At 45.2% G+C, this 25782-nt stretch overlaps 1 protein-coding gene across 2 annotated transcripts in view; it reads right to left on the bottom strand.

The window, feature by feature from the left end:
• Positions 1 to 25782, bottom strand: part of ARHGAP31 (Rho GTPase activating protein 31) — a 60861-nt gene that overhangs the window by 33080 nt on the left and 1999 nt on the right. The window contains exon 1 of one of the 2 annotated variants that reach the window (XM_021548870.2): positions 1291 to 25782. The exons of the other annotated variant lie outside the window; for it this stretch is intronic. Coding sequence (XP_021404545.2) covers positions 1291 to 1354 — 64 coding nt within the window. The 5' untranslated portion in view covers positions 1355 to 25782. The remainder of the gene's footprint in view (positions 1 to 1290) is intronic. 2 annotated transcript variants of the gene reach the window in all.

Here is a 25782-nt window from a genome sequence, read left to right on the forward strand (position 1 = left end):
TCTGCCCATCCTAAGTAGTGCCCAGGATATATGATCACAACAGTATGTGGGCTCAGTTTCTGTGTCCAAAAATCATGGGGAAAATTCTGCCAGAAGCAGCATCTGATCAGACACATATAACTCTACACATAAATAAATGCATTATCAGCATATAAATGCATATACATGAATGTATTTTTATACATACCCCCATATTTGTTTATGTATGTACATGAGTGGGAGTGTGTGCTTGAGGTTTCATGTGCATTACCATGACATTCTTAGACAAATAGCTGGGTTTTATTGAGATGTCAATCAAAGCCTAACAAAGTCAAAAGATGTGAAATTCATGCTAGCCCAATGTCATAGGTCTGGGGACACATCATGACATGCTGGTCCTCTTGCTTGTTGTAGCATTGCTCTGCTTGTTGCTGCTGAAGGCTTTGCTGGGTGAAGCACTCACCCACAGCCAAGGAAAGCTGTTGGTCTGGGGGCTGTTCCTCAAGCATGCACGGACACCTGCATCAGCAAGTCCAGAACCAGTCTCAGCAGATTGGTTTCACTCAGTAATTTAGTTAAGAAGGGCAACCCATGGGATATGGGTCATATTGGCTGCACCTTTTCATCTTCATAGGCTGCAGCACTGTAAAGTGAATTCTTACAGTCGTGATCCCAAGGATCTTGTTTTCCTTTCCGTACACCAGGGAGGGTAAAGAGCTCAACAAGAAGCTGCTGAGCAGCCTGGCTCAAACATCTGGATGTGGTGCTGCTCCTTCAGGGCTTCTTGCAGAAACAGCAGGGAGCACAGCTCTGCTCCATCTGCCAGCCTTGTGGCACATCAGTGCTCACATATGTTGCAAGAGGGCAGTTTGCTTACTCTCCAGAGCCTGAGAGAATCAGCAAGGACAGCAAAGGAGGCAGAATAGCATTTGCAGATGGTGTCACAAAGCCTGCCAGCCTTCTAGAGGCTGACACTGGGCTAGGATTGTTTAGACTGTTTCTTGCCATGCTGCTTGTGTCTGTCCACCTCCACATCAGGACGTCAGCACACAACTACAGAAATGCACCCAGGGGACAAGGAATGTTTTTTTCAAGGCTAAGCCACAGGGACCTCTGCAACTACCTGCCAAAGGTGCAAGGACATCAGAAATAGAAACTAATTCTGACAGATGGTCAGTGATGAAGAAGGCACAATACTGCTTTTAAAGACTAGTAAAAGAAGAAAAGAAACACAGCTGATGGTATCTCCTTACTTCTCAAGAAGGCTTCTATCCCCTCACCTAGTAAGGACAAGTCAGGAAAGATATTTACCTGTACAGCACTTTTCTTTGTACTCAAAAGGCCCTTCTGCTCCCAGTGGTAGTACTCTCCCCATGTCTTTCTTGCACAAAAAATCCTCCCAGTTCTACAGGGGATACCAGCCTATCACTCCCTTCACCTCTTAATAAATATGCATGCCAGGGGTTATCAAACTAAGGGTCACTCTAGGGCTAACATTGGGAAAAAGCCCAATATCAAGCAGTTACTAAAGCAGTAAATCTAATCACTTGGCAATTGCGTTCCTCAGTTTCCAAGCCCCCCAACAGATTCCTGATGCATTCCATATTTCACACTTTATTTTGTTATCCGTTTTGCAAAGGACAGGCTCTGAAGCGGTATGAAGAAAAACAACTTTCCCGCTCCCCCTCCCCCCTCTTTTTTTTCCCCCCATGCTATCTGTGCTCCAAGTCAGGCCAGGTAGTGCTTATCATTTCCTCTGCACAGCAAACACCAGGGTGCATGCGTTTCCTGCTGGCCAGTCCTACACTGCGAGCTGACATTGTTTTCAAGGCCCCCCTCTCTAAGAGGCAGGAGCAGCTCTGCTGCACAGCTCTTCCTGTTGATGTCAGGCTCCTCTTCCTCCTAAAGCAAATGGGCTTCCTGAAGGCATCTGTGTCCTTTTCCATGAGGACTAGCAGGAACCATTTTCCTACCCACTGGCCGGGAAAGAAAAAAAATAGTATTGGAGAAAGGGATGTAATAGGGAGGAGCAAGGCTGGATGGTTTTTTTTTTCCAAATAGTCTTGGAGAACATCTGGGGTCCCTCTCAATGAGGAGGAGGGAGAAGAGATAAGAGGTCAAAACAATACAGTTATGTCTTAGGGATGCTGATATTTGCAAGTAGCAGAAAATCACTTATTAGCAGAGAACATCAGAGACTAATTACAGCTGCTGATTTCCCACTGCTAAGGAATGTAAGCTCACAATAGAATAGCTACAGCCACAGCCCCTGCGTTCCAGCAGTGCTGTCATAAGCTGTGGGAAATGCCAAGACCTTTACACTAGACTGTTGCCTTCCTTTTTATTCTCTCAAATGGAGGAATCACCACCACTGCCAGTGCTGTTTCATCGACAGAGGAGAAAATGGGCGACGAATGTGCAGAACACAGCTCACACCAAGCTGAATCACTTCAGCTCCTCAGACTGCCACTGTGTGTGCCACTGCCACAACAGAGAAGAGGAAACCTAACCAGACATCATTTTGGGCCTCCCCCAGCCCATTGTATACAAGGTTTGCATTTGTCCCACTAGAGGAGCCAATGGGCTTGTCCCATCTCCCAGCAGGAATTCTGCAGTTTGCTGCTCAGTGTAAGAAACAGTCGTGGAGCCTGTGGCTACAGGGACACACAGCAAGGCAGAGGGTGAGGAGCACAGCCAGAGGATAACAGTGCTGCCTGTCCTTCGCAGGATTTCAGCCACGAGGGTCCCATGGCCTCCCTCACAGAGCAAGCAGTTGGGTTCCCTTAGGACATACACCCCAGCAAGAAAGGGTTTCCCTTGACTGGGGAAATAGAGCCCCCCAACATTTTCTATACCACTGCATTTTCCATACCACTGTAGCCAAACAGGTGGGCTGGGGAGGGTGTTTTCTAAGGGGCGCACAACAGTAACCAGAATAGGACCTGCTCCATAGCGGACTGTCTAGAACTAGTGCTCTTCTAGGGGTGAGTCACAGGTATATGTCAATAAAATATATTGTTATAATGTGATTTTCTCCTTTTTTCCCTATCTGCGGCCTAGTCGCCTTCCTGTGACACTGCATTAATTAAGCAAAGGACTATACTTCCAAGTTCTGTTCATAAATTGCCACAGAGGCAAATGGACAAAATTATTCCAGCTGTATGCAACTGTAGTCAGCAGCAGATATGGCCCCAAGTCTGGCAGAGCCAGCAGAGCTGCAAGAGAGTGGTCTGGGGCTTAGTTTTCCTCACCAGAAGAAAGTCTTACTCAAGGTGCAGCTGCAAAATCGTAACGGCTGCTGAAGGGTGCAAGACGCAAAGGAAAAAAAGCCCACCTACATTCTCCTAGCAGGAGTTGGCCAGGGCTGCTGAAATCTGCAGTGCTGACACTGGAGCAAGCCTTCCCAGGCACAGAGGGTGTGCCCCCCATGGCTGGAGCCGTGCCAGTGCTCACACACGGCAGTGGGATGGGGGGACCACGAGCAAAACCTCCCTTGGCTGAAGGGTCGTGCAGGACAGACAGACTCCACCGTGCCCACATCTTCCTAGTGCTCTGTCCCCCTCTCTACATCCCGCTGCTATTCGTGAATGAATTACCTCAATCCCTCTTAAGCAGTGTACTGACCAGGAAAAGGGCGTGGGGATTATTAATGGAAAAATCCTTGAGTCTTTCAGCCCTGCAGTGTGGCTACAATTACAAGGAAAACAGGATACCATGCAGCATATGGGGAGGAGGAAGAGAAAAGGAGCAGAAACTCTAATGACTTACAGGGATTAACTAGCAAGGAAGAACAAAGCACTGGTGGTAAATAGGCACAGCTGGCCCAAATGACCAGGAGAGAAACGAAGGCACGCAGTAGTAGTGTGCACAGGGCAGGCACAACATGGAGTGAAACAGCTGCTTCTTGGTGATCAAGGGCTTGTAGCTACGAGTGAATGAAACTGTGAGAGAACATTAAAGAGTAGAGAAAACCTCCTAAAACTGAAACATAGTATGGCACAGAATTGCCTTCTCAGGGAGAAGGTGGGAGGCAGGTTTCCTGGATACTCAAACTCCATCAGGAGATTGAACTGAATGGTTCTCCACTGAGACAAAGACAAAATCATCTCACTGACCTTCCCATGTCATTATCAGGTGATGCCTTTTAAGCCACAGAAAGATTCCCTGGAAGGGTTTGTTGTGTTAAAGGAAAGCATAAGTGCCAGTACTCACTACAGCAAGGGGCAACCACAACCAGCAGCTGGAGCTTAAATTGGATACTAAAGCATGTGGGAACAAAGGCCATTTGAAAATCATCCAGCTGAAAGATTTTCCAGTAGGAAAGTGTGCACGTCACAAAATCAAAATGTTTCACCAGAATGCATGGATTCTGTTCAATTTTTCAAACAAACATTCAAATACATTGTTTCTAGAAGATGAAATATATTTACTACTTTATCATTATTTTAAACATAATTAAACCTTTTGGAGAAATTTTATTTAGGAGTAGTTTCTCCTTTTTTATTCCAATTCTGGATGAAAGGAAGTCTTGTGGTAGGGGAAGATGGAGTACAGCACAGTGCAAAACAGGAACCAGCTCTAATGGACACTGAGTGCTATCATCAATGCCTGCCTAGTGTTTGCTCCTCTCTGTACACTTCTGAGGATGGCAGCACTGTTCCTTGCAAGCTGAAGCCCAGAATAATGCATGTGTTTCTTGTCAATGAATGAGAAAAAAGGAGGTGAGTGTCCTATGGTTTGCTTTTCAACCCTCAGGACACAGAAACCCCTCATTTGAAATCTTGCTTGTATGTCACGTCCCCCATTGTGAGGATAAAACCTCAGCACAGTCTCACAAAATGTGCTTTGCTTATGTCAGCAAAAATCTAAGCCCTCGGCAAGGAGTCAAGAATTAACAGAGGACAAGGATCATTCTCATCCCATAGGTGCAAAAAGAGAAACAGAAATTATTTGGCAGCCTGAGTCATGCACAGAGATAGTGGAAGACTCAAGGTTAAGCACCAGTTTTCTTTTGTCTCAATTCCTAGCAAACAGAAACTTACCTTTGTCAGAATCACTGACCCAGAAAGATGAGTTGAAAATCTCACACAAATGTGTTTTTCTGGAAGAGGATCAGTTTCCCCCAAGCTTCCACCAAACCAGAAAGAATCTCCCTAACCAAAGTTCTATCCTAAACCTGAACATACAGGCTAAAACCTCAGGAGATTGGAATCAGAGATCACTGATCAGATGGTCAGAGAAACGTTTAGATTTTTTGTTCTAAAAGTCCATTGTTGCCAAAAGATCAGACTTCAGTAGCCCTGATCTTGGGAATGTTTGGAATTAGTCCTGTGCTTTGTGGCTTGGTGTCACTTCTATAATTCTTTTCTTTTTTTTTTTTTCCTTTTGAATGGTTTTCTCATAACTGAATACCACAATAATAGCAAGACTGTATCAAGGGGTCATCTAGGGAGAAACTGCAATATTTCTGATCATTTCAGGGAAGGGAGGTTGGGGGTGGGTGAGGAGAGGCCTGAACTTCTTGCAAAAGATGCTTTTTCTGTTTACATATCAGCTATACCACACTTTTTGCATTCCTAGTCCTCTGACTTCCTCCATCTCCTCAGCTACCTAGTTTTTCCTCTTTTTACCTGTCATTCTGATTTCACAGAGCACTCAGTTTTCAGCATAATTTTCTTTCCCTGGAATTCAGACTCAAACCCCACCTTTGGGACCTGGGTGGCGGTTTAAAATCCCTCCCCAGCAAAAAGGCACTTGGATCTGGCATTTACAATTCAGGCCCATATCTTCCAACTGCAGCTCTAAATTGCATCAAAGACTTTTGTTCCTAGCTTTTGTTCCCAGCTTTTGCTCCCTTCTCTGTTCCCTTGAAATGTCAGCAAACATGAAGGCTTTGTTGATGCCCTCAGGGTGGTCTGACCACTTCCCACGCCGGGCATGAGGATTGGCCAGCCATGGAGCACTCAGCAGTTCACTGGGTGTCTCCTCTAGGATGTTGTTCCTCACACCAAGGCAGTGGCCTGAAGCAGCAACATTGCCATGAAATCAACAGAAAACAAATCCACCTCCAGCTGCCCTGGCTGGCACAAGGATATGCAGACTGTTCCAAACCAGCAGCTGCTGATGCTACCAAGCACACAGGAAAACCATGCTGGGGGCTCAGGGCTCTCTTGGATATTGGGATGGACACTTGCCCCTTCAGACACATTCCCTGCTTTGTCTGGAGGAAGAGTCCAAATATATGCATTACTGCTGCCTCCTGAGCCAACTGACTGCAGAGCTGTCAGAACTCACATCTCATGACTGTTCTAGCTCTGCTGACTTCTGTCAAATCCAAGGGTATGTGTGTCAGGGTAGGGATAGGGTGGCCAGGCATATCCTGCCCCAGAGACCTCCTCAGGTGCCCCCAGGACTGCTCTGAGATGACCTGGGACCTTCCTGACCCATGTTGTTCCCTGTAAGATTGCAGGAGAGTCTATGCTGAGCCCAGCAGGCTCTGCCTGACCTCAGGGAACTGCCCATAAAATGTGTCTGCCTGCTGTCACAGTAGCCCAGGGCAAAGTTCTTGGAAGGAATGGGGAAAATCAGCTGAGGAAACTACCAACCACAGTCCATTTCTTTCTGCCCCATCACAGGAAACACTTTTAGCCAGCACTCCCCAGTAAGGGCTGCTCCTCAGCCCACCTGAAGTGTTTGTACCAAGGGGGATCATCAGGACTTCCAGGGCTATTGTCCTGCTCTCTCTCTCTCTGCTTTGCCCACCAATATGCTGCAAAATTTTGGTCATGGCCTCTAAAATAACATATTTGGCTTCAGCCTGAGAAGCCTGAGCAATGCTGCTCTACTGCACTTTCCTGGGAAGCATTATGGTAAGGATGTGATCCAATTAAGGAATGAGCTGAGCCTCTTCCTGCTCTCTGCTCTGCATCTCTCAGGTTCAGTTGATCTTTTCCTATCACAATGCTTTTTCTCACTCTTTATTATCCATTAATTTTCTTCAATTACAACAAAAAGTGACCCTGGCCAAAGAGGAATTTTGCTGTAAGTCTCACAAAAGATCATATTTGTCTGCAGCTTGGTTTCATTCAAGAAAGGTCATTCAAGTGCACTCAAAACAGACAATGCCTTGTCTCCAGGTCTCCAAAACCTCCTATGCAGACAGTGTCATTGACACTTTCAACTTGAGCACTCCTCTGATCCATATCCATCCTCACCAGGAGTTTCCCAGCAATCTGAGAAGTGTTCTAGGCCAACACACCATACTTCTCTTGGAGCTGACAGTACCACTGTCTTAAATGTCAACTGCAGCAAATTACAACAGTCTATCTTCTGTGGACAAATCCACCTAAAATTTTGTTCTTTTTTCATTCTTGGCATCAGTTGAGTTCCTCTGGTGCATTCTTTGGACTTCCTTGGAATTAATTAAAGGCTCACTCTGGTAGTAACAGGAAAAGTGTGGATGTTGAAGAAACGCTTTGTCACAAGAGAGATTTGCAAATATGGCTATCACATAGAAATTGCCTTTGATCTACTGTTTCAGTAACCCAAATCATAAGCCCCTTTATGGCTGGGAGTACTTTCTGTATATTCAGAACTGAGTACTTCCATACCAGTTGGCTGCAGTATCCCAGACTTATACTAGTATCACTGAGGTCAGAGGCTGGCCCCATGCCATGCAGGCTGTGCCTCTGGAGGAGCTCAGTGGTAAAAGGCAGCATGCTGAAATGGAGGCAAGGAGTCAGAAGGCAACAAGGTGCTAGAGAAACCTTTCAGAGACACAGTAACAACATGAAGACATTCTTTTCCTGACAACATGAAAATCCCTTAAACTGCTTGTGTCCCACCGCAGGAGACTCTGTGTATGGAGTGCTTGAAAGGACACAGCGAGTGACGAGAGCCCCATGCTAGGGAAGGCTTGTGGCACAACATACAGACAAGGGGTATGCTCCTAACTGGATCCCTTGGTTTGTACAGTCCTGCTCCATCCAACTTTGCCACACTGTAGGATGTTCCATCTCTGCACATCCCCTTCTATTCCACAGCTCCATACACCAGAGGATGCCAGGCAGGGGACATTCAGTGAGACCAGCTGCACCTCTGGCCCACCCGAGCAGCAGACGAAAGGAGCTGCAGGGAAGCTACAAATCCATGAAGTGCAGATAAAGCTGCCAAGGTCTAAAGATCAGTGGCCTGGTACCCAAGGCACAGATGGCCCCATGTAGAGACTGGTTTCACACACAGCATTCAGGTCATCCCAGTTTCTAAGATGGCTCTGGGCAGCGATGTGAGACAGTTGTATGAATGCTACACATAATGCACTTCCCTTGGTCTGAAATGCTGGGCATGATGGCATGATTCAGCTGCATAACCTGGTTCATAAACCAGCTGGTTTTGCAGTGTGGAAGCAGATATTTGGGTGGATGATGTCCTGTTGGACTAGGAATGGAAGGGGAGATGGCAAAGCGGATGGGAGTCACAGTCAGGTGTACACAGGCAAGCTTGTCCTGCTCAAAGAAAACTAAGGAAAAGTTGCAAAAGATAGTGGTGTTTTCAGGAAATCCAGTTTTGAATCTGGCTTGCCTCACTCTGACCTGAGACTCCTTTATAAATTGCATCAGGAAGGCAGCACTGGCCAACAGAGCACAACAGCTAATCATAAAATGTGAAGAATATCTATTATGTGCTCAGCTAGTGACATTTTAAAGCCTATAATTTTTTGCATCTGCAGTCTCCTGGCCTGTAGTATTTATTCTCTTTTCCCTTGGAGCCAAGCTAGAGACAGACTCAGATAAAAATCCTGAGATGAACACCCTGTATTTCAGGGAAATTGAAGTCAGGCGTCTGTACTTCAAATTCAGCCCTGATCAGAGCAATCTGAAATGAATAAGTTCAAGAAATGAACAGGGCTTCAGAGAGGCATCTTCATCTCTAATTTTGGCTGAGACACAACAAAGGCTCCAGAGAGCTCAAGAGTGTAATCCAGCAGGCTCCTGAGATATGCAAAACTCAAATGCTACTCAAGTCAACTTTGTGGGCCTGTAGACCTTCTTAGACAACAGGCACAAGGTCTGTTTGTCTGACTTCAGGTTTTTTTAGCTAAATTTCTTCACTTTAGTTTGCTAGCCCTTGGGTAACATCTGTCCTCCTTTACACAAAAGCCTGGTGACTCCCGATAGGAACCTTTACAGAGGGTTTGAAAAAAAGCCATTGGAAAAATACGGATTCAGGAAACAGAAATGTTAAAACCTTGCTGGTGCAAAAGCAAAAGCCATTGTGTGCACACAAATTTAGAAGCAGCAATGGCAAAAAACTTTGAAGGAAAACAGCAGTGATTTTTATTATTGCCTTATATGAGTTCAGAATGTTGCAAAGTTAAACAAAGCAATTACAAAGCTGGGTATTTAAGAATACCGAATGTTTCACAGTCTTCTTTGAGATGAATCAGGTATCCAAACATCTGGGGACTGCAACATCCATCAGGAAACACAGACAGATGAGACACATCAAGACAGGAAGGTTTAGGGCTGCCATCGGAGAGACAAGGAACAGCAGGAGATTCCTGCAGCTTCTTTTGGGTCAGAAATGTTAGTTCTACATGAATGTGTACACTAAACAAAAAGAGGAAGAAAAAGAGAGAGCTAAAAAAGGTTTTTGCAAGTTTCCTGCTGTTCTGTGTCTTTCTCACTTTGCTCTGATCTCTCTGTGCATGTCACTGGCTGGCGGGATGACTGCTTCCTGATTCATGATTTCATATTTAATTCTTTCTATATAAAGGGAATTTAAAGGAAATTATTACAAATAGTTTGGCCACACTGCATCAAGCCACTGGAAACTATTTCTTTATCCCTGACGTACTCTTTTTTCTTTTTCCTTCCTTTTTTTTTTTTTTTCTCCTTTAAGGGAAAAGTTAGATGCTTTCCTAAACACTTTCCAGGCTTGAGCTATTCACAGATTGCATGTGGAAGGCAAACACAGCCCAGGCCTGGAAGAAAGACTCTCTCATGCTGGTCATCCCAGTAGCTTGGGGCGTTGCAGGCGGTGTCCTCAGCAGTGTTTCCTTTCAGAGAGCTGTGGCTGCATGAAAATGCTTTGGGTGTAGCAATCCTGTGCTCATCCCACAGGCACTTCATGAAAGAGGCAACTGTTCCATGTTGGGAATTCAGAGAAACCTCTGGCCAGCAGTGGCTGCTGGAGGCACCCTGATTAAAGCCCCATTGTTTTGCCCACTCCAGCTAAACTGCTCCCTGATGAAGCCCCCGTCTGTCCAGTGGTTTGGGAAGAAGCAAATAAGTAAATAAAGTCGTTGCTGGGAATAACAAAGACTGGAGGAAGCAAGGAAAGAGGAAGCAACCAAAGAAAAAATCCTTTAATGTGCTACATTTCTTAAAGGCCTATGTCCAGGAATTGGGTTTCTGCTGTGTTTCTTTTGCCTTTCTGACTCCTGGATCTTGCTGTACTAAGGGCTTTGAGACACTAACAAACACTTTGCAAACACAAGAAGGGGTGTTGCAGGAAAAGGGCGTTGAGATCAACTTAATCAAACTTCCTTACATTTTGATAGCTGCAGTGCTGCTGTACAAGTCCATCATCTCTTTGTCTTTGCAGTTCTCCACAGCCAGCACAGCTGAGCCACACACTTCAGGCCATGACCTTTATCCTGATTTTAGTACTTGGCTGATGTGTTTCAGAGGGAAGAAAACTCCAGGCTAAGTTCATATTCTTGCACAGGTGTGTCTCAAAGGGGGATGAACTGAAAGATCTAAAAGTAGGACCTTGCTGGAGACTGTAAAATCCAGAGGAGTTTTGATTCGTAGCACAGGCTTCCAAAGCAAAAGGAGCTGAAGCACTGCATCCTTCAGCAGGGGATGAAGATGAGCACATTTAAACATTAAGTATTGAGAGCTTAACCAAGCAAGGCAAAGCTGCTCTTATTCACATCCATAGACTTTGGAACTAGTCAGAGACTGAAGCTCATTTTTACATCAGTTAGGCGCCAAAAGGGGAATGAAAAAATGTAGTTAGCTGATGAAAAAAAAAGTGTCACTTGCAATGTAGTAACTCAATGCCATCTCCTTTGCACTTCATAAAACCAAGCTTGTTCCAAGGGCTGAAATGAGGCAGAAATTGTTCTTTTACCTCTTGCCCTGTCTCACTTTTGGGTAAATATCTTTACTTTTACTTTTGGGTAAAAAAGAGGAGTTTTGGATAAAAGAGTGGTCAACACTTTGAGCATGTTCCTGTCTATCCTTCAGCTGTCTGTAGCCAGAATGGTGTCTCTTCCTCTGTTCCACCCCACTAACAAAGCTGCCACTATTTTGGATTTTGTTCCCACTTACAGCCCTCTCTCTTCCACTATTCATTAGCAGTCTCCATTTGTTCCAGTACAGTCAGTTTTGCCCTCAGACTAGTTTTTCCTACCTCCACCTCCTCCCTTTCAAGCATATTGGAATTTCCTCACATGCTTTTCTCCATACTACTTTTGCCCTTTTTCCCTTTTCCTATCCATTTCCTCTGGTGTCCTTTTCCATTTCTCTGCCACACTTCTTTCCTCCTAGCTTTTTGTTTGGATGCATTATTATTATTACTTCTATCCATAAATTAAGGTTGGGCCTGGTCCCAAAGCCAGAATCAATTGAAGTTGCTGCAGGCAACTTGTAAGGGACAGTCCTATCCATGAGTCAGTAATGAACCCATCCCATGGTGTGCAAAGGCAAAGCTGTGTTATTGCATATTCTCCCTTCTAAATCAGAGACTATAAAATGAAGTCTTGCAGAAAATCTTTATAGCATTTTTTTATTATTATTATTTTTCTGCTTGGTTTCCTTTTTTTTTTTTTTTTTTTTTTTTTTTTGCAAGATTAGCAGAAGCAGCCTGGCTAAGTTCCAGTCTAGGGTAATCTCTTCTGCTATTTCAGATCCATGCTGCATTGTTTTTTCCATTCCCTAACCCCAGAGGTTAGATAGTAAATGGCTGTCATGTTCTCTTCAAAGCTAAATTGCCACGTATCAGGGCAGAAGCCTCACCAAGTCAGAACAGAGCACTCTGGGCATGTAATGTCACCCTGGTGCTCCTCACACCTCCCTCAGAGGCTCTTGGTATGGAACCTGCTGAGACAGGCAAGCTGGGTGAGCCCAATCCTTTGCTGCCCTCACTCTCACTCAATGTGTCCCTCCCCAGAGATGCAGAAGCCCACTTTTCAGTACTGGGTGATGAAAACAGCTACAACTCTTCCCATTTAATAACAATAATGGGAACTTTGCACCAAAAATGAAGTTATACTAGCATCATTTAATCACTGATGAGGGAGGTAGGATGAGGAAAAAGAAGGAGTGCCCTAAGGTCTCTCATTGAGCCAGGCAGTGGCAGGAGCAGAGCTTGCCAAGGCCTGTGGCATGCCATGGGATGTGACTCCTGCCACCTCCTTCACGCGGTTCAAACTCCAATCTGAGCAGTTCAGCCTTCACTGGTGCACAAATGCTGGAATGCAGAGAAAAGGAAAAGGTGTGCTTTTAAGCTGCTTACATGTCCAGCAGGTCCCCAGACCAGATGAGGGACACAGGTAGCCAAGCTGAGGCTGCAAAATCTCCCTCCACACGAGAACACCCATGTTCCCTGGTAGCCACCAGCCTTGCCTCAGCACAGGGCATGAAATGGGCAGCACTGCCCAGGGCACACACGGAGCTCTTCCCGATATTTCAGGCAACTGCGCTGCTGGTAGCTCACAAAAGCACTCAGCCAAAACTGCTGACACGTGTCAAATTCCCCAAGCAGCATTACTGGGCCAGCCAAGGGAGTTTGAGGAGCCATCTGGCCAGGGACATGGAGCCCACGTGTCAGGGAGTGGCCTCTTGCTCCCAAGGATGGATAATTGGACATTGTTCAGCATCTGAATTGTCGCTCTGTTGGGCTGTGGGCTTGTCTGGTAGGGACGAGCTAATTACCATGCAAACTGCTGAGGGGAGGAGAGGGTCAGGGATGGCCCTCACCCTTCTTCTGCCCCACAACAAACAGGAGGGTTTTGTGTCCCCACAGTGCCCCGAAGCAGAGAGGAGAAAATGGGTGGGAAAGCAGAGATGAAGGGAGAAACCTCTTGAACACGTCCCATTCAAACACAAACACGGGACCCCCTGCCAAATCTGGGAACAGATTTTCCTGCCATACACGGAGTTTTGTTTGCAGTCGGTTCCCTGGGAACCAGCAAGAAGCCATCAGAGTTGCCCAGAGATCTCAACAGCTCATGGTGCCACATTTTTTACCTTCCCTTCCTTCTCCCACACCAGCCAAGGTGCTGTTTTTCACCACCACAGCCCAGCCAAAGAGCTGAAGTTTCTGCAAAGACAGGGCTGCATCAAAAGTCCCAACCTCCACCCTGTCATCACCAAGGTAAAGTCAGCAGTGCTACTGCTGCCAGCCACTTTTCAAGGAGGCAGGACTGGGGAAAGGGATAGGAATAAGGCATGTTACAAGCTGCAATATCTTTCCTTAAGCACAAGAATTGATGTCAGGTGCACCTGCACTGTTCCTTGAATCGCAACTATTCAAAATCTTTTCATACCCTGCAAACATGTTCTGTCAAGAGGCAAGAACACATTTTTCTAATTTTTCCCATTCTCCAAAAGAAAATACGCACGTGTCTTTCCCCTTTTTCTACCAGAGTTCAATTAGATTTACTTCACAGGTATATAATGTTGCAAAGAAAAGCCTTGCAGTCACCCTTTGTCCATCTGCTAAATCCTTCCACCATCCTGCAGTGAGTTCAAATCTGTAGTAAGAGATGCATGAAAAATCCCAAACAGGGAACCATCATTAGGGCAGGGATAAGCCTCTAAAGCCCTTAGGATCCAGAGCTGTAGTTCACATCTGTTTAATGCCCAAGAGCTAACATCAATAATTTAATGAGTGCTTTACATCCTGAAATATTTCACAAACTGCAAAAACAAGACTCACTCCACCCACCTCTAGGCTGGGAGGTGGCAGCTGTTGAGCCAGGCAGAGCAGCACTACGTGCCAGTTTAGGACACTGGATAAAAAAAACAAATCCTAGCTCCAGCAGAAGTTGCGTCTGCAAAGGAAGAGACACAGCACAGCATGTGCATTTGTAAGAGACCCTATGCTCTAGGAAAGAAAAAGATAAAACAGGGATTTTTTTTTAAATATTGGGGTCCTTGTTTTAACATGTGCCCAAATGGCAACATTTCCCCAAATGCTGCCAAGACAGCAACTTGACAGAGCTGTTTCTACGCTTGCCATCTTCTGAATCACCCATCCCATTCCTGTAGCAGATTTTTTTGGGCCACTCCCATGCAAGCACTAACCAGACATAAAAACCTGCTTGGGGTGTAATTGCTGCAAGCAAGGCTTAGAGCAGAGCAGCGGCACACTTACTTGAGCTGCCATGCTGAGGGGGCCTCAGCAGCATCCAGTTAATCTTCTCAAATCTCATTATTGCAGCAGAGTGACAGATGGGTATTTTAGCAGGATAGAAATGAGGATAATTAGGACTCCTAGCCCTCCTTTGTGTTTGTCACATCAACTCCTCCCTGCCTCAAGCAGGTTTGTGAGCTGTGATGGAGGCTGCCTCTACCACTGTGTTCTGCCTGCCACCCCGAGGAGGACAGCAGGCACTGGGTCACCTAAACCCACCTGATCTACAGATGGGGCTGCAGGGGATTCCATTCCTTGTCTAGGTTCTGGCAAGTCTGGAGGGTGACCCTCAACTGAAGTTACTGGGATATAGAACTGAATTTCCTGGCTCAGCCCTCGCTTGTGGCTTTACACAGCGAACCTTAGACAGCAGTATATAAGTCACTATCGAGCCAGGAGGGAAGAATGATGGACTCAATGGATCAAGAGCAGCTCTTCTCATTTACTGCTCCTAAGCCTGCCTTGGGCACAGAGCTTGATATATTGACTTTGGCAGCATGTGCATACTGCCATCCTGGCAATAAAGTTATCAAAATGGAGGGAGATGGGGAGAGTAGCACAGGTGGAGGTCAAAAAAACCCAAAAAACCAGCTAAGTAGAGGGAACTGAAAACACTTGAGAGAAGGGAGAATCTTCCATGCTCCCTCTGCACCCCTGAGCCATCACCTCAGGCCAAACCCCACACTCTTCTTAGAGATTCCAGGACATTTGTTTTAACTTTTTTTTTTTTCCCTGCATTCCTCCTTGTTGTACTTCTGGTTTCCAGTCGGGACTGGAATGGAGAGAACAGGATTACAGAAGGAAGTCTGTTGCTCTATTTTTCTGGCTTGATTAGAAGCAGAAGATGCAATAAATCTCACAAGAGAGTTTGTTCTCATTTAGCCTCTCATGTATCTGAAATTACCTGACCAGAACAAGAGTAAGGAAAATGCACTACCAATTGGAGCACACTGAGAAGATAAAAACAGGAAAAGCAAAATGGTGAATCTCTTTCTCTCTCTGATTTTGCACGAAGCAAGTAAACAATTCAGGCCCACTGACAGCTTGTTTATTTCACACAAATTGCAGCACAGATGCAAGAACTCAATAAGGAAGCTCGCCCTGCCTGATCACACCTCTGAACCTCCTGAGGTGTGACTGCCACCACCATCAGCAGCACCACAACAGGAGAAGAATAGAAAAATTAGCACCAGTTACATGTGCAGCAAAGAGTTTTCCACATGCCGGATGGCTCTGCTGTTCTGCCAAGCTGCCTGTCTGCAACAGGACTGACAGTCACATTCACTGCTGAGATGGTAAATGCAGAATGCCAATGTATCAAAAATATCCCAGCTGAAATATCCAGCTGCAGATAAACACACACACACACACACACACCCTTCCTCTCAGTGTTCTGTCTGCTAAATCAGCATTTTTTGAGGAGCCAGTGAATATAGATGGTGAGTTCAGGCATAGATCCAGCCTGGATTCTCAGCCTTGCATCCCACGTGTATAGAAAATTTGTGAGCATGTTCAGCATCTTTCAGGTAAAAAGGCAGTATCAATGCTGGTGTGTTTAGTGAAATTTAAATGAAGTTTGTATTGGAGAAGTTGACCTGGTCTCCTGTCTGATGCTTTTCAGGAAATAAATTACACAACTTAGTTACATCAGGAATGTCTTCTGGCCATTTGGATGTTCAATCCCTATTCTAGAGATGGAGGTGTATCTCCTCTAACCATTTCCTCATGTGACAGTATCTAATGACACAACAAAACAAAATACATGCATGTTCCCAGATTGGCAAGAGCAAATAAAAGGCATGAGATTTAAAGTGAGTTTTGCATTTGGTTTGGCGTTTATTTTTTGTTCTTTCTTTAAGTCTTCTGTGCTTTACAGAACTAAACAAAGCCTCCTGTTCCAGATAATAAATCTCTACACTGCTCCTGGCCCTAGAGAGCACAGGAGATAATAGCATTTCCAAAGGCATTTAGTTAGCTGAGCCCTGAGTGTAGAAGAGGGCAGTGAGGAGCTGGAGACAAATTGCTATGAACCCAAGTCAGCTGCTCAGGGCATATTTCTAAGAGCAGCAGACACAGCTGAGAATCCTGCAAAGGGATGTGAGTTTCCCCTCCCCTTGCTCGATCCCCAAGCTGGAGATATAACACGGCTTCTGCTCCCCTCGTTCCCAGTGACTTTCTGCTCCCCCTTGTTGCCATAGAGGCTGGTATCTGGGATTCAAAATGTGATGCTCCACTTGTGAGAGTGGGTGGAGAAAAAGCAAGATTTGCATTATTAATAATTTTCCCCACGTTATCCATTGTGGCAGCAAAGTTTCTCACTCTCCAGTCTGCTGGACATGCTTTGGCAGAAAGGAGCTTGGCCACAGTGCCCTGGTTCTGTGCATCGTGGCTTTGAGGGAGGAGAGGGGGAGCTCTTAGAAACACCACCTGATAAAAGTGTGCTGCTTCTAAGCATTTTTTGTAGACTTTCTATTAAGCCAAGGCTCTGCATGGCTTTCAGAACATGCAACATAGCAGTGTATTATATAAATTAATTTATTTGGGCTGACCAGCAGCAAAACTTCAGAAACCATTAAAGAACTGGGGCTCTTTATGAGAAGACAGTTCCTTTTGACTATAAACCAGGCCAGAAAGAGCATTAAAGCAAGGCAGAAAGGATCTTTTACAGCATCCTGATTGCACAAAACCTGTAATGCCAAGGAAAATCTCTGCTAGTAACTGTACAGATTACTAAGAACATCAGAATAGTTAGGAGGTGAGTTGCGAGCAGGTTGAGGGAGGTGATCCTTCCCCTCTGCTCAGCACTGCTGACCCCACAGCTGGAGTCCTGTGTCCAGCTCTGGCCTCCACAGTACAAGAAGGACTTGATGGAGCAAGCTCAAGGCCATGGAGATGAATAAGGGACTCAAGCATCTCTCCTATGAGGACAGGCTGGGATTGTTCAGCCAGGAAGAATCTATCATTGTGAATGAAGACCTGCTGCAAGGGAATGAAGAAAAGGGAGCAAGTCTATTCTCAATTGTGCCAATTGACAATAAAAGACACATAAATTAGAAATCAGGACACTCCATCTGAACACAATACTTTTTTACTTTGATGGTAGTCTGAGGCTGGATCAGTTTGCTCACAGAGGTTATATTCAAAACTCCGTGGAGATATTCAAAATTCAAGTGGACACAGTCCTGGGCAACTCACTCAAGCTGACCCTGCTAGAGCAGAAGATTTGGTCTATTTAACCTCAAGATGCCCCTGCTCAGTAATTCTGTGATTCTGTAACATTTTCTACTGCTGTTAAGGTAACTCTTCCTACATGGACATTAACTCACCTAAGACAAGGCAGCCATCCAGCCAGCCTGACAACACTGCCTGGAGCTGAGTCTGTCACACAGGTCATCAGCTGGTGACACCAGGAAGAAGAAGACCAGGTGGCTGCTTCCAAGTGAGAACACAGCAGCTGAGGTGGAGGAACTGAAGGCAACTGCAAAAACCATGAGTTTTCTCCTTTTGGTGCACTGTTAAAATCAAAAGGGCCCCCACTCAGGTGAAAATGGGGAATCTAATCCAGCTGCAGGGCTGTGTTCAAGGCAGGAGGGTGAAACAGAAGAGGACTGGCACTTCCCTGTGCACTTATGTGCCACAAGACTTGTAGCATTAGGGACTGAACTCCTCACTCTAACACACAGGGGTAGCAGTGATCTGGCATTTGAGTGAGGGTGAAGGTTAGTATTGGTGTCTATAACTTCATTGCATGCAAAGACCCCAACATCTGACTAAAAGGTAGGTCTTAAGTCCATGGTTAAGTACTTTCATATCTGCAATCTGCAGAAGATTGGAAAGTCTGCTTGTGGTTTCAGATAAATGTAGAAAACAGAGTCTACATTATTGAATTAAGTATGAAAGTTATAATAATATAGTCAGCACAGTTACACAATGTAATTTCATTTAACAATAAATTCAATTTATGTTACACTGTTCTCTGTGTGCATTGTAAACATACTGCACATTCTTTTTTTTGTTTTGGCTTTTCAGGGCGGGTTTTGTGGGGTTTTGTTTGTTGGTTTGGTTTCAGGATTTTTATTGTTGTTGACAATGCAAAACACATTAACTGAAGCTATCAGCAGAGAAGCTGAAGGCTCTGGCATGCGAGCAAAGGACAGCTGAGGCTTGAGGCTCTGGGAATGTATGAAAAGGAACCACTAGTAGATGGCTAGGAACACTAGTTGCCCTTGAAATAACCAGCAGTGCAGCCATTTAGCAGCCTTTGCATTTCAATAAGGTATCTGTAGGTTTCCATGTCAGAGCTTTAAGTGTATCTGGCACCCTGTTGGTGGTGCTGGGCTGGAGGCAGATGCTGGTAGCTCTCCATCATTTAATCGCCCTCCAGATAGAGATCCAGTCCAAGCCATGATGTGGGCAGTCAATCTGACAGCCACCCCACCCCTGGCCCTTCAGAGCAGGGCTGGTTATACCATTACTGACAGGCTGTTTTCATTTCCCTTATTACCGTTAAAGGAGAAACACTGGAACATAAATTTTTGGCACAACCCTGACTGCCAGCAAATGTTGCTGCTGTAGAACTGCGTCATAGATGCAAAGCCCAAGTTACAGACCCGTGCTTTCTGAGCTCTCCAAATTAGAACCAGGCCTACACTAAAGCTTGGGACCCAAGCACCCCTGACCAATGGGGACCTCCCAGACTTGCTCATCACGTCTAGATCAGCCTGTGTTGTACATCCACCCCATGCACTGCCAGGGTTTCATCCACTACAGCTGTTTCCCTCAACCTTTGAGAGCTGGGACACCACAAGCAGTGGAGTCCCTGCTCCTTAGTTTCCAAGACCAGATGAAATCAGCTGCTACCAACAAAGAGAAAACATTTGCTAAATCAAAATATGTGTCCTAATCTAAAACCTGCAGGCAAGATGTGAATCATGCTGTTTGCAGGGGGTGGGGGAGAAGGCAGGATCAAAGTGGGGCTCGGTGCATGCAAACCACACATCTGCCTCCTGCAGTGCTCAGTAAGGGAAATGTAAAGCAGGAGGCAACATGCAAGAGTTCTCTGCTAATCACACAGTGCTAGCAATGGAAAGTCAATACAGAACAAGGAGCTGAGCTTGCAACATGAATGTTAAACAACAGTAACATTGTGCCACAGAGACACAAAAATCCAGGTCCCAGGAACCAGAAACAGATTGAGGAAGTAACACAAACATAATCCAAACCAAGAAGGAACAGCAAAGTAACAGAAGCAAACAGATGGCTTCTGTTCCTGTTGTTCCCAGTGTCTTTTTGCTCTCACTTGTTGCCATAGAGGCTGGTATCTGGGACTCAAAGTGTGATGCTCCACTTGTGACAGAGGGTGGAGAAAATGCAAGAATTTACATTATTAATAATTTCCTCCACAGTATCCATTTTGGCAGCAAAGCTTCTTGTCCACTGGACATGCTTTGGCTGACACTGAAAGGCCAAGGAGCTGTCTTCCCCTCAAAGCCCAGCCTAGCTCCTCTACCTGCCAATACAGGTACTCAGCTCTCAGGCCCCGCTGCCACAGCTCTCCTTCACTGTACAATAACACAATCCCACTTCTTTTTCCCCAAAACTTCAGAGTTCAACCATCCCTGTTGCTCCTGTCACAAGGCTGAGGGGATGCAGCCTTAAATATCCACACAGCCTTCATGACTAGAGCCAGGAATAGACCCCACAGAGTGCAGGCCATGTGGCTTCCCAGCATATCAGCAGTGTGAAAATATGCATCAGACCCCAGCAGCACACCACACACAAAAAATGAGGACTAAAGCATTTCTGAGCCAGCCCAAGAGGCTGTTCTTATCCTGCTCTCCTCCAGCCCCTGCTGTTTCCTTCCCTGATTGAAGACAAGTGTTTGCATAGCCACAGAGTAAGGTAGGTCAGGAAAGAGATCTAGATTGAAGGCAATTTGGCTCCACAAAAAGGTTTCTTTTCAGCTTGATCAGTTCTTGAGACAGAAATTCCCAGTGCCACAGTTTCTAATTTTGAGAGTGGGATGAATGCAGCTCTTCATTCTTCTGCAGCAGATTAAATGAGTGTGTGGCATTTTCATTTCTCTGAGGGGACTTTAAAAAAAAAATAAATACGTTTTGTCTTTTTCCTCCACTTTGCCTTTAATGATTCTTCAGCAGTTTTCCCAGGACTTCTTGCATGCATCACTAACCAAAAGCACCTACCCAAAGGTATGGACATGCCTTCACTTTGAAACATCACTACGGGAAAGGCAGCTTCAAAAAATGTCCTAAGTGAACACAAATGCAACCTTGTGTGACACACACTTACTTGTGCTATGGGCTTGCATGCACCCTCATGCTCATCCCAGCATGCTCCTATCCCAAAAGACATGCAAGAGTGAGGAAAGAAAGCCACAGGGCCCAGAAAAGCTGCTTCACATCTGTGTAGCAGGTTTAATGATTGATTCAAAAGGGAATCTGTTCCCTTTTGAAGCAAGAATTTTTTTTCCTGAGTGACAGATCTTATCCAGTCACAAGAACAAGGCAGCTTCACAGTGAAATATGTGATGACAAAATCACTGTGCAGGGGACAGTGTGCTTAAGGGGCTGTACCAAAACAAGGAAGCAGTATCCAAGCCCACATTTCCTTTGTACCAGGCACACTATTGCTGAATTATTGTTGCTGCTTTTCCTCTAAACTACTTGCCTATGCTACAGAATAGTCTTTTCCTACACTACAGCAAAGTCTTTGCCTACTGCCACTCTTAGATGCATTGAGGAACCTGCTTGTGGAGCCACTGCCTTTTTGAGACCAAAATGAACATTTTCCTTATTCTTTCATTCAAATGCAGCAGTGACCAGGCAGAAGCAGCCCCTGCAGAGCCACACAGCACAGAAGAGTGTGATATGGGCTAGCCATGTTGTTGTCTCCTTTCCTATACTACAATCAAGGGACTTGTAAGGGTTTCCTCACATGTCTCCCTGTCTACATTTGAAGACAACAGCTCCTCTTCCCTTCCCAGCCTCAGGGAGAGCTGCTGGCTGGCTTTGCTCTCTCTCCCCTCAAATGAGGAGAACAAGGGAGTTGGTGGCTTCAAAACTTCTCAAACGAAGTAACCCTTTTTCTAAAGCAAGAAACAAACAAAGACAATAAGCTGCATTAGATGAACAGATAGAAAGGGGTTTGGGTGAGAGCTATTGAGGGAGCTGTGAGGAGTATGGGAGGGGGTTGAGGGGAAAAGCTGAGCTCATTGCATCCCAACCAGACAACATCAGGCAGGAAACAGATGTGGAAGAAACCACAGAGGGGTGCAGCAACAGCAGAATTAACTCTCCAGCAAATAGGGGAGTCTCAGACACACAGAGCTGACCTGCACCATAAGAACAAGGCATCAAGTCTGAGATTTGGCTTTGTGCACACCTAGTAGCACCTCTTAGCCCAACATCTCAACACCAGCATACCAAAAAACCCACAGGAAACATGCAGGCTTTTTTCAAGTCCTACCTGGCTCTAAGTATATGAAGCAAAGATAGGTTTAAATTGGTAGTGGTTCCTATGCAAAAGACTGGATTATCTTTTACCATCACAATCCAATTCTTGTAGATGCTGTGTGCATTTCCATTTTAAAGAGTGGAAGTTGTACCTGGCTGTATACCTGAAATCCCAGCTTGAATCACTCACAGTTAGAAGAACTGGGAATATTAAAATTCCTTTTGATTTAGTTCCTCTCACTTTAACAGCTTTGACTCTTACAACAGCCTCCTCTTGCAACACTTCTGTGATATAACCAGAAGCAAGACTGTTCTTTGTGACTGTTTTCTTAAGCAGTTCAGAGTGTCCTGCCCCAGCTAAAGATGGTGCACAAACTTGTGTCTTGTCTTCTCTGCTGGCCCATTCATAACCAGAAAATTATATTGTTGTTATTACAGTAACTGAGAGCCTGATGTGCAACTTCCACTGACTTCAGCAGAGGCACAATGCATTTTTCTCCTCTGGAAATCAAGCTGGTTATCAAGAGGCCAAAACATGACTCGAATGTTAATCCTTCAAGACTATTATCTGTTAGCCCCATTACACAGATATATTTCAGTGAAGTTTGGCACAGTAAAAAGTTTTAGTAGAAGGCATTAGCACTCACTTCCTTCTGCATGGACACCTATCCATGTCCAAAGTCTGGGCATAGACACTGCTTTCTAGTGAAGCTTTTATATTCCAAAAGATCACTTGCTTTCAAGTGTGGATTCAGTGCTAAAAGTGACACAGGAGGGACTACGTAAAATTAGACAACTTTTCCTTATTGGTATTGCCAGCACCATTCCTTTATGTCTGATGTGAGCTTGTCCTCAATACACACTGCTATTTAAGCTATTGTTTGATAATTATGGTGAGGAGGAAGAGAAGCTTATTTTTTCCCCAAGTTTCTAGCTCTCTTACCAAAGAAAGATTTGAAAACATAACCCAGATGCACACTGAAGTTTTGGAAAACAGAAAGTGGACAAAGAACCCAGCACAGATTCTATATCGTGGTTTCTGTGGCCTGAGTCATGATTTTAAATGCTTCTGTACACTGATAGCAGTCTGCCCCCATAAGAAGTGTGACCAGTGTCTGTGCAGAGACTGCCAGCAGGAAAAGGCCAAGTAGGGTCAAATGTGGTACTGACAGGAACTGACTTGAAACACAGTAAATTCAACACATCTGAGTGTGTAACCAACCACCAGACATCCACATCTGCCCATCACCACTGACCTGTGTCAGATCTGAAGAATCAACTTAAGGCTAAAGGCTTTGTATCACGTTTTTTGCTCCTGAGCTGCTTCAGTGTACCTGCTGAAGTCATCCTATTTGATTGTTTTTACATACTTTGTAGTTCTGCTGCAGCTTTTATTGTATTATCATAAAGTTCTTTCTAACAGAGGTTTAGGTACATGGATCTGGTAAGGGAGACAGCGGGATCTTTGGCTGTCTGAAGAGAACCATATCAAGTTATTAAAGAGTTAAATGGGAAGAGAGGAAATGCTGATACCTTTAGCAGAATATAATTCTCTCCACTGGAATTTGGCAACAACACAGGGACTAAGGTCCTTACAGAAAGCTCAAGCTGCTCGTCAACAACCACAAGCATGTAGGGACTTAAGTTGTGCCTCTCTTCCACAAAGCATCGCACAAGTTGTGCAGCACCCCCTAACTGTAAAGGTCATGTACTAGCCCAGAGGGAAAAATTCCAAACTGAATCATCTTCACTAGCCTTGGCCATCCCCTGTGCTCCCTTAGCCAGCACCAGCAAAGCAGGTCCAGCCTCTCCTTGCCTGTGCAGCTCCGGTCACACAGAGCGGCACTGCAGGATGGCATAGCGCAAACCTGAGCACGGAAAGCACGACCAATATGACTCACGTCCTGCCGGGCCCACAGCATCTTCTTTTCCAGTTAACCCTTCTGGGTGCGTTTTAAAACCTGCTTTCAGAAAGGCCACAACAAAATGTTTGCTGGACAGCAGCCAAAGTGCTCTCCTGCTCCTCACCACTCTCAAATATCAGGAACGCTCTTAGAGCTTTGTTGCTTCTGAGTAGAGAACAACCTGAGCCTACATCCCACCAGTTAAACACACAGCGCTGAGAAGAAAACAAAGCAGAGAGAAAGCTACAGCTTTATGTCCCTACAAAACCTGCTGCTTACAGGAGCAATGACTTTTCACTGGAAATAATTCTTAGCAGGACAACTCAACTCTCCCCAAATCAACCATCTCTCATACTCTGAATGCTATTCTAATTTGGTTGCAAGTTTAGGATGCCCTGGTGACATCTCAACCTTTCTTTTTTCCCCCAATTCATCACTCCAGCATTCTTGGTTATTTCTATTTATCCTGAGAGTCCTCCTACCAACAAAATCAATTCTCTCTAATACTTTAATTTCTTTTCCCTTTGTCCTGATTAACTGTAATTTCCAATCCAACTTACACCCTTACCAATAAACCTACAACAACGCTTTTAGTTCTGTATCCCACAGCACTGGGTTGTGGGATGTGCTGCTGTAAACAGCTGTAAATAGTTCCTCCACCACAGAGGTCCATGGTAGCACTGGATGGAATTTATCTCTCTGCACCTCACACTGGCAAAAGGACATCAGCTCATTAAGTCTGTTATTTTTTGACACTTAATTCAGTTGCTTTTAAGAGCTATATAAGTTAAAAGATCCAGTACCTGTTGCAGACAACCCACAATGAAATTGAATGGCTGGTTTTCCCCCATACCTAAAAAAAATGCTCATATATAACATTTCATCTTAGTGATACATTTACTGCCCTCTTCACTGTGCAATGGAAAGTACTCCTGTTATGTAGCCCATCCCTCTGCCAGTGTGGTTCCACACTGCACTTCATCAGCCATGCTCATCAGCAAATGAAAGACCTGATTGTACAGCTCTCCCTGTACAAAGCTGACATTGCTGTTAGAAGTCTTTTTTTTTTTTCCCTTGAAATGACCTGACATTGGTAATACTGGTCAATTCAAATTGGAACATAATGCTAAATCAGGATCATAATGCTAACGTCACAGATGGTAACAGGCATGTATTTATTTTTTCCTCTTGCTAAACTGCAGGTCCTTCTGCTGGCCAAACTCACAACCACTTCTCTTGTAATCCAACTCACTTTAAGAAAAAACATTCTGCTCCTTCCCTCGTCAAGGACTGACCATTTCAAACTCAGGACCCCCTTATTTTATTGAAGTTACCTCTTGTCTGAGCTACTGTGTTCTCATTCAATACCTGGGAGCATGAAGGTCAAGGGGAGAAGGAGTGAAAGCCAACAGGCAGGGTGGTTAGCTCAGGGTAGTTAGCTCAACGTGTTGGCTCAGATGCCTCCTACACCACACACCGTACTCCACCCCATAACCCAGTCTCTGTCCTGTCTCTGTCCAGTAGTCCAAGGACAACATGGGAACTGTACTGGAGTCCAGTTCCTCCCTAGAGTCCTCCCAATTTCCAGTCTCATGGACTTAAGGTGGATTTTGAAATCCTGGAGGAGGCAACACTAAGCACAGTTCAGATTTCCAAACCTGGCTCCCTAAAAGCCTGTTACCCCCTCCACTGCCAGGCAGATGGAAGAGGGCATCACGACTGATGTCGGGCTGTCTTCATACACATTTAGGCAGCCCGAGAACCCCAGCCCAGTCCTTTCCACACACACAGCACTACTCATGCAAGGGTCATGCAGATGCATCACCAAAGCAATCTTCCGATCATTCATTCATTGTGAGTAACGGGGCAGTGACTCCACTTCCCAGGGATAAATCAGCTCCAGGTTGTCTAACCCTTAGCTTGTGGAAAGGTCTGGTTTGCAGTCCTGCCAGTAGAACAGGGGGACACGCGCTTGGCTTTTCTGCAACCAGAGCGAGAATAAA

Source organism: Lonchura striata, chromosome 1, assembly GCF_050655825.1.
Source record: "Lonchura striata isolate lonStrDom1 chromosome 1, ASM5065582v1, whole genome shotgun sequence".
Lineage (NCBI taxonomy): Eukaryota > Metazoa > Chordata > Aves > Passeriformes > Estrildidae > Lonchura > Lonchura striata.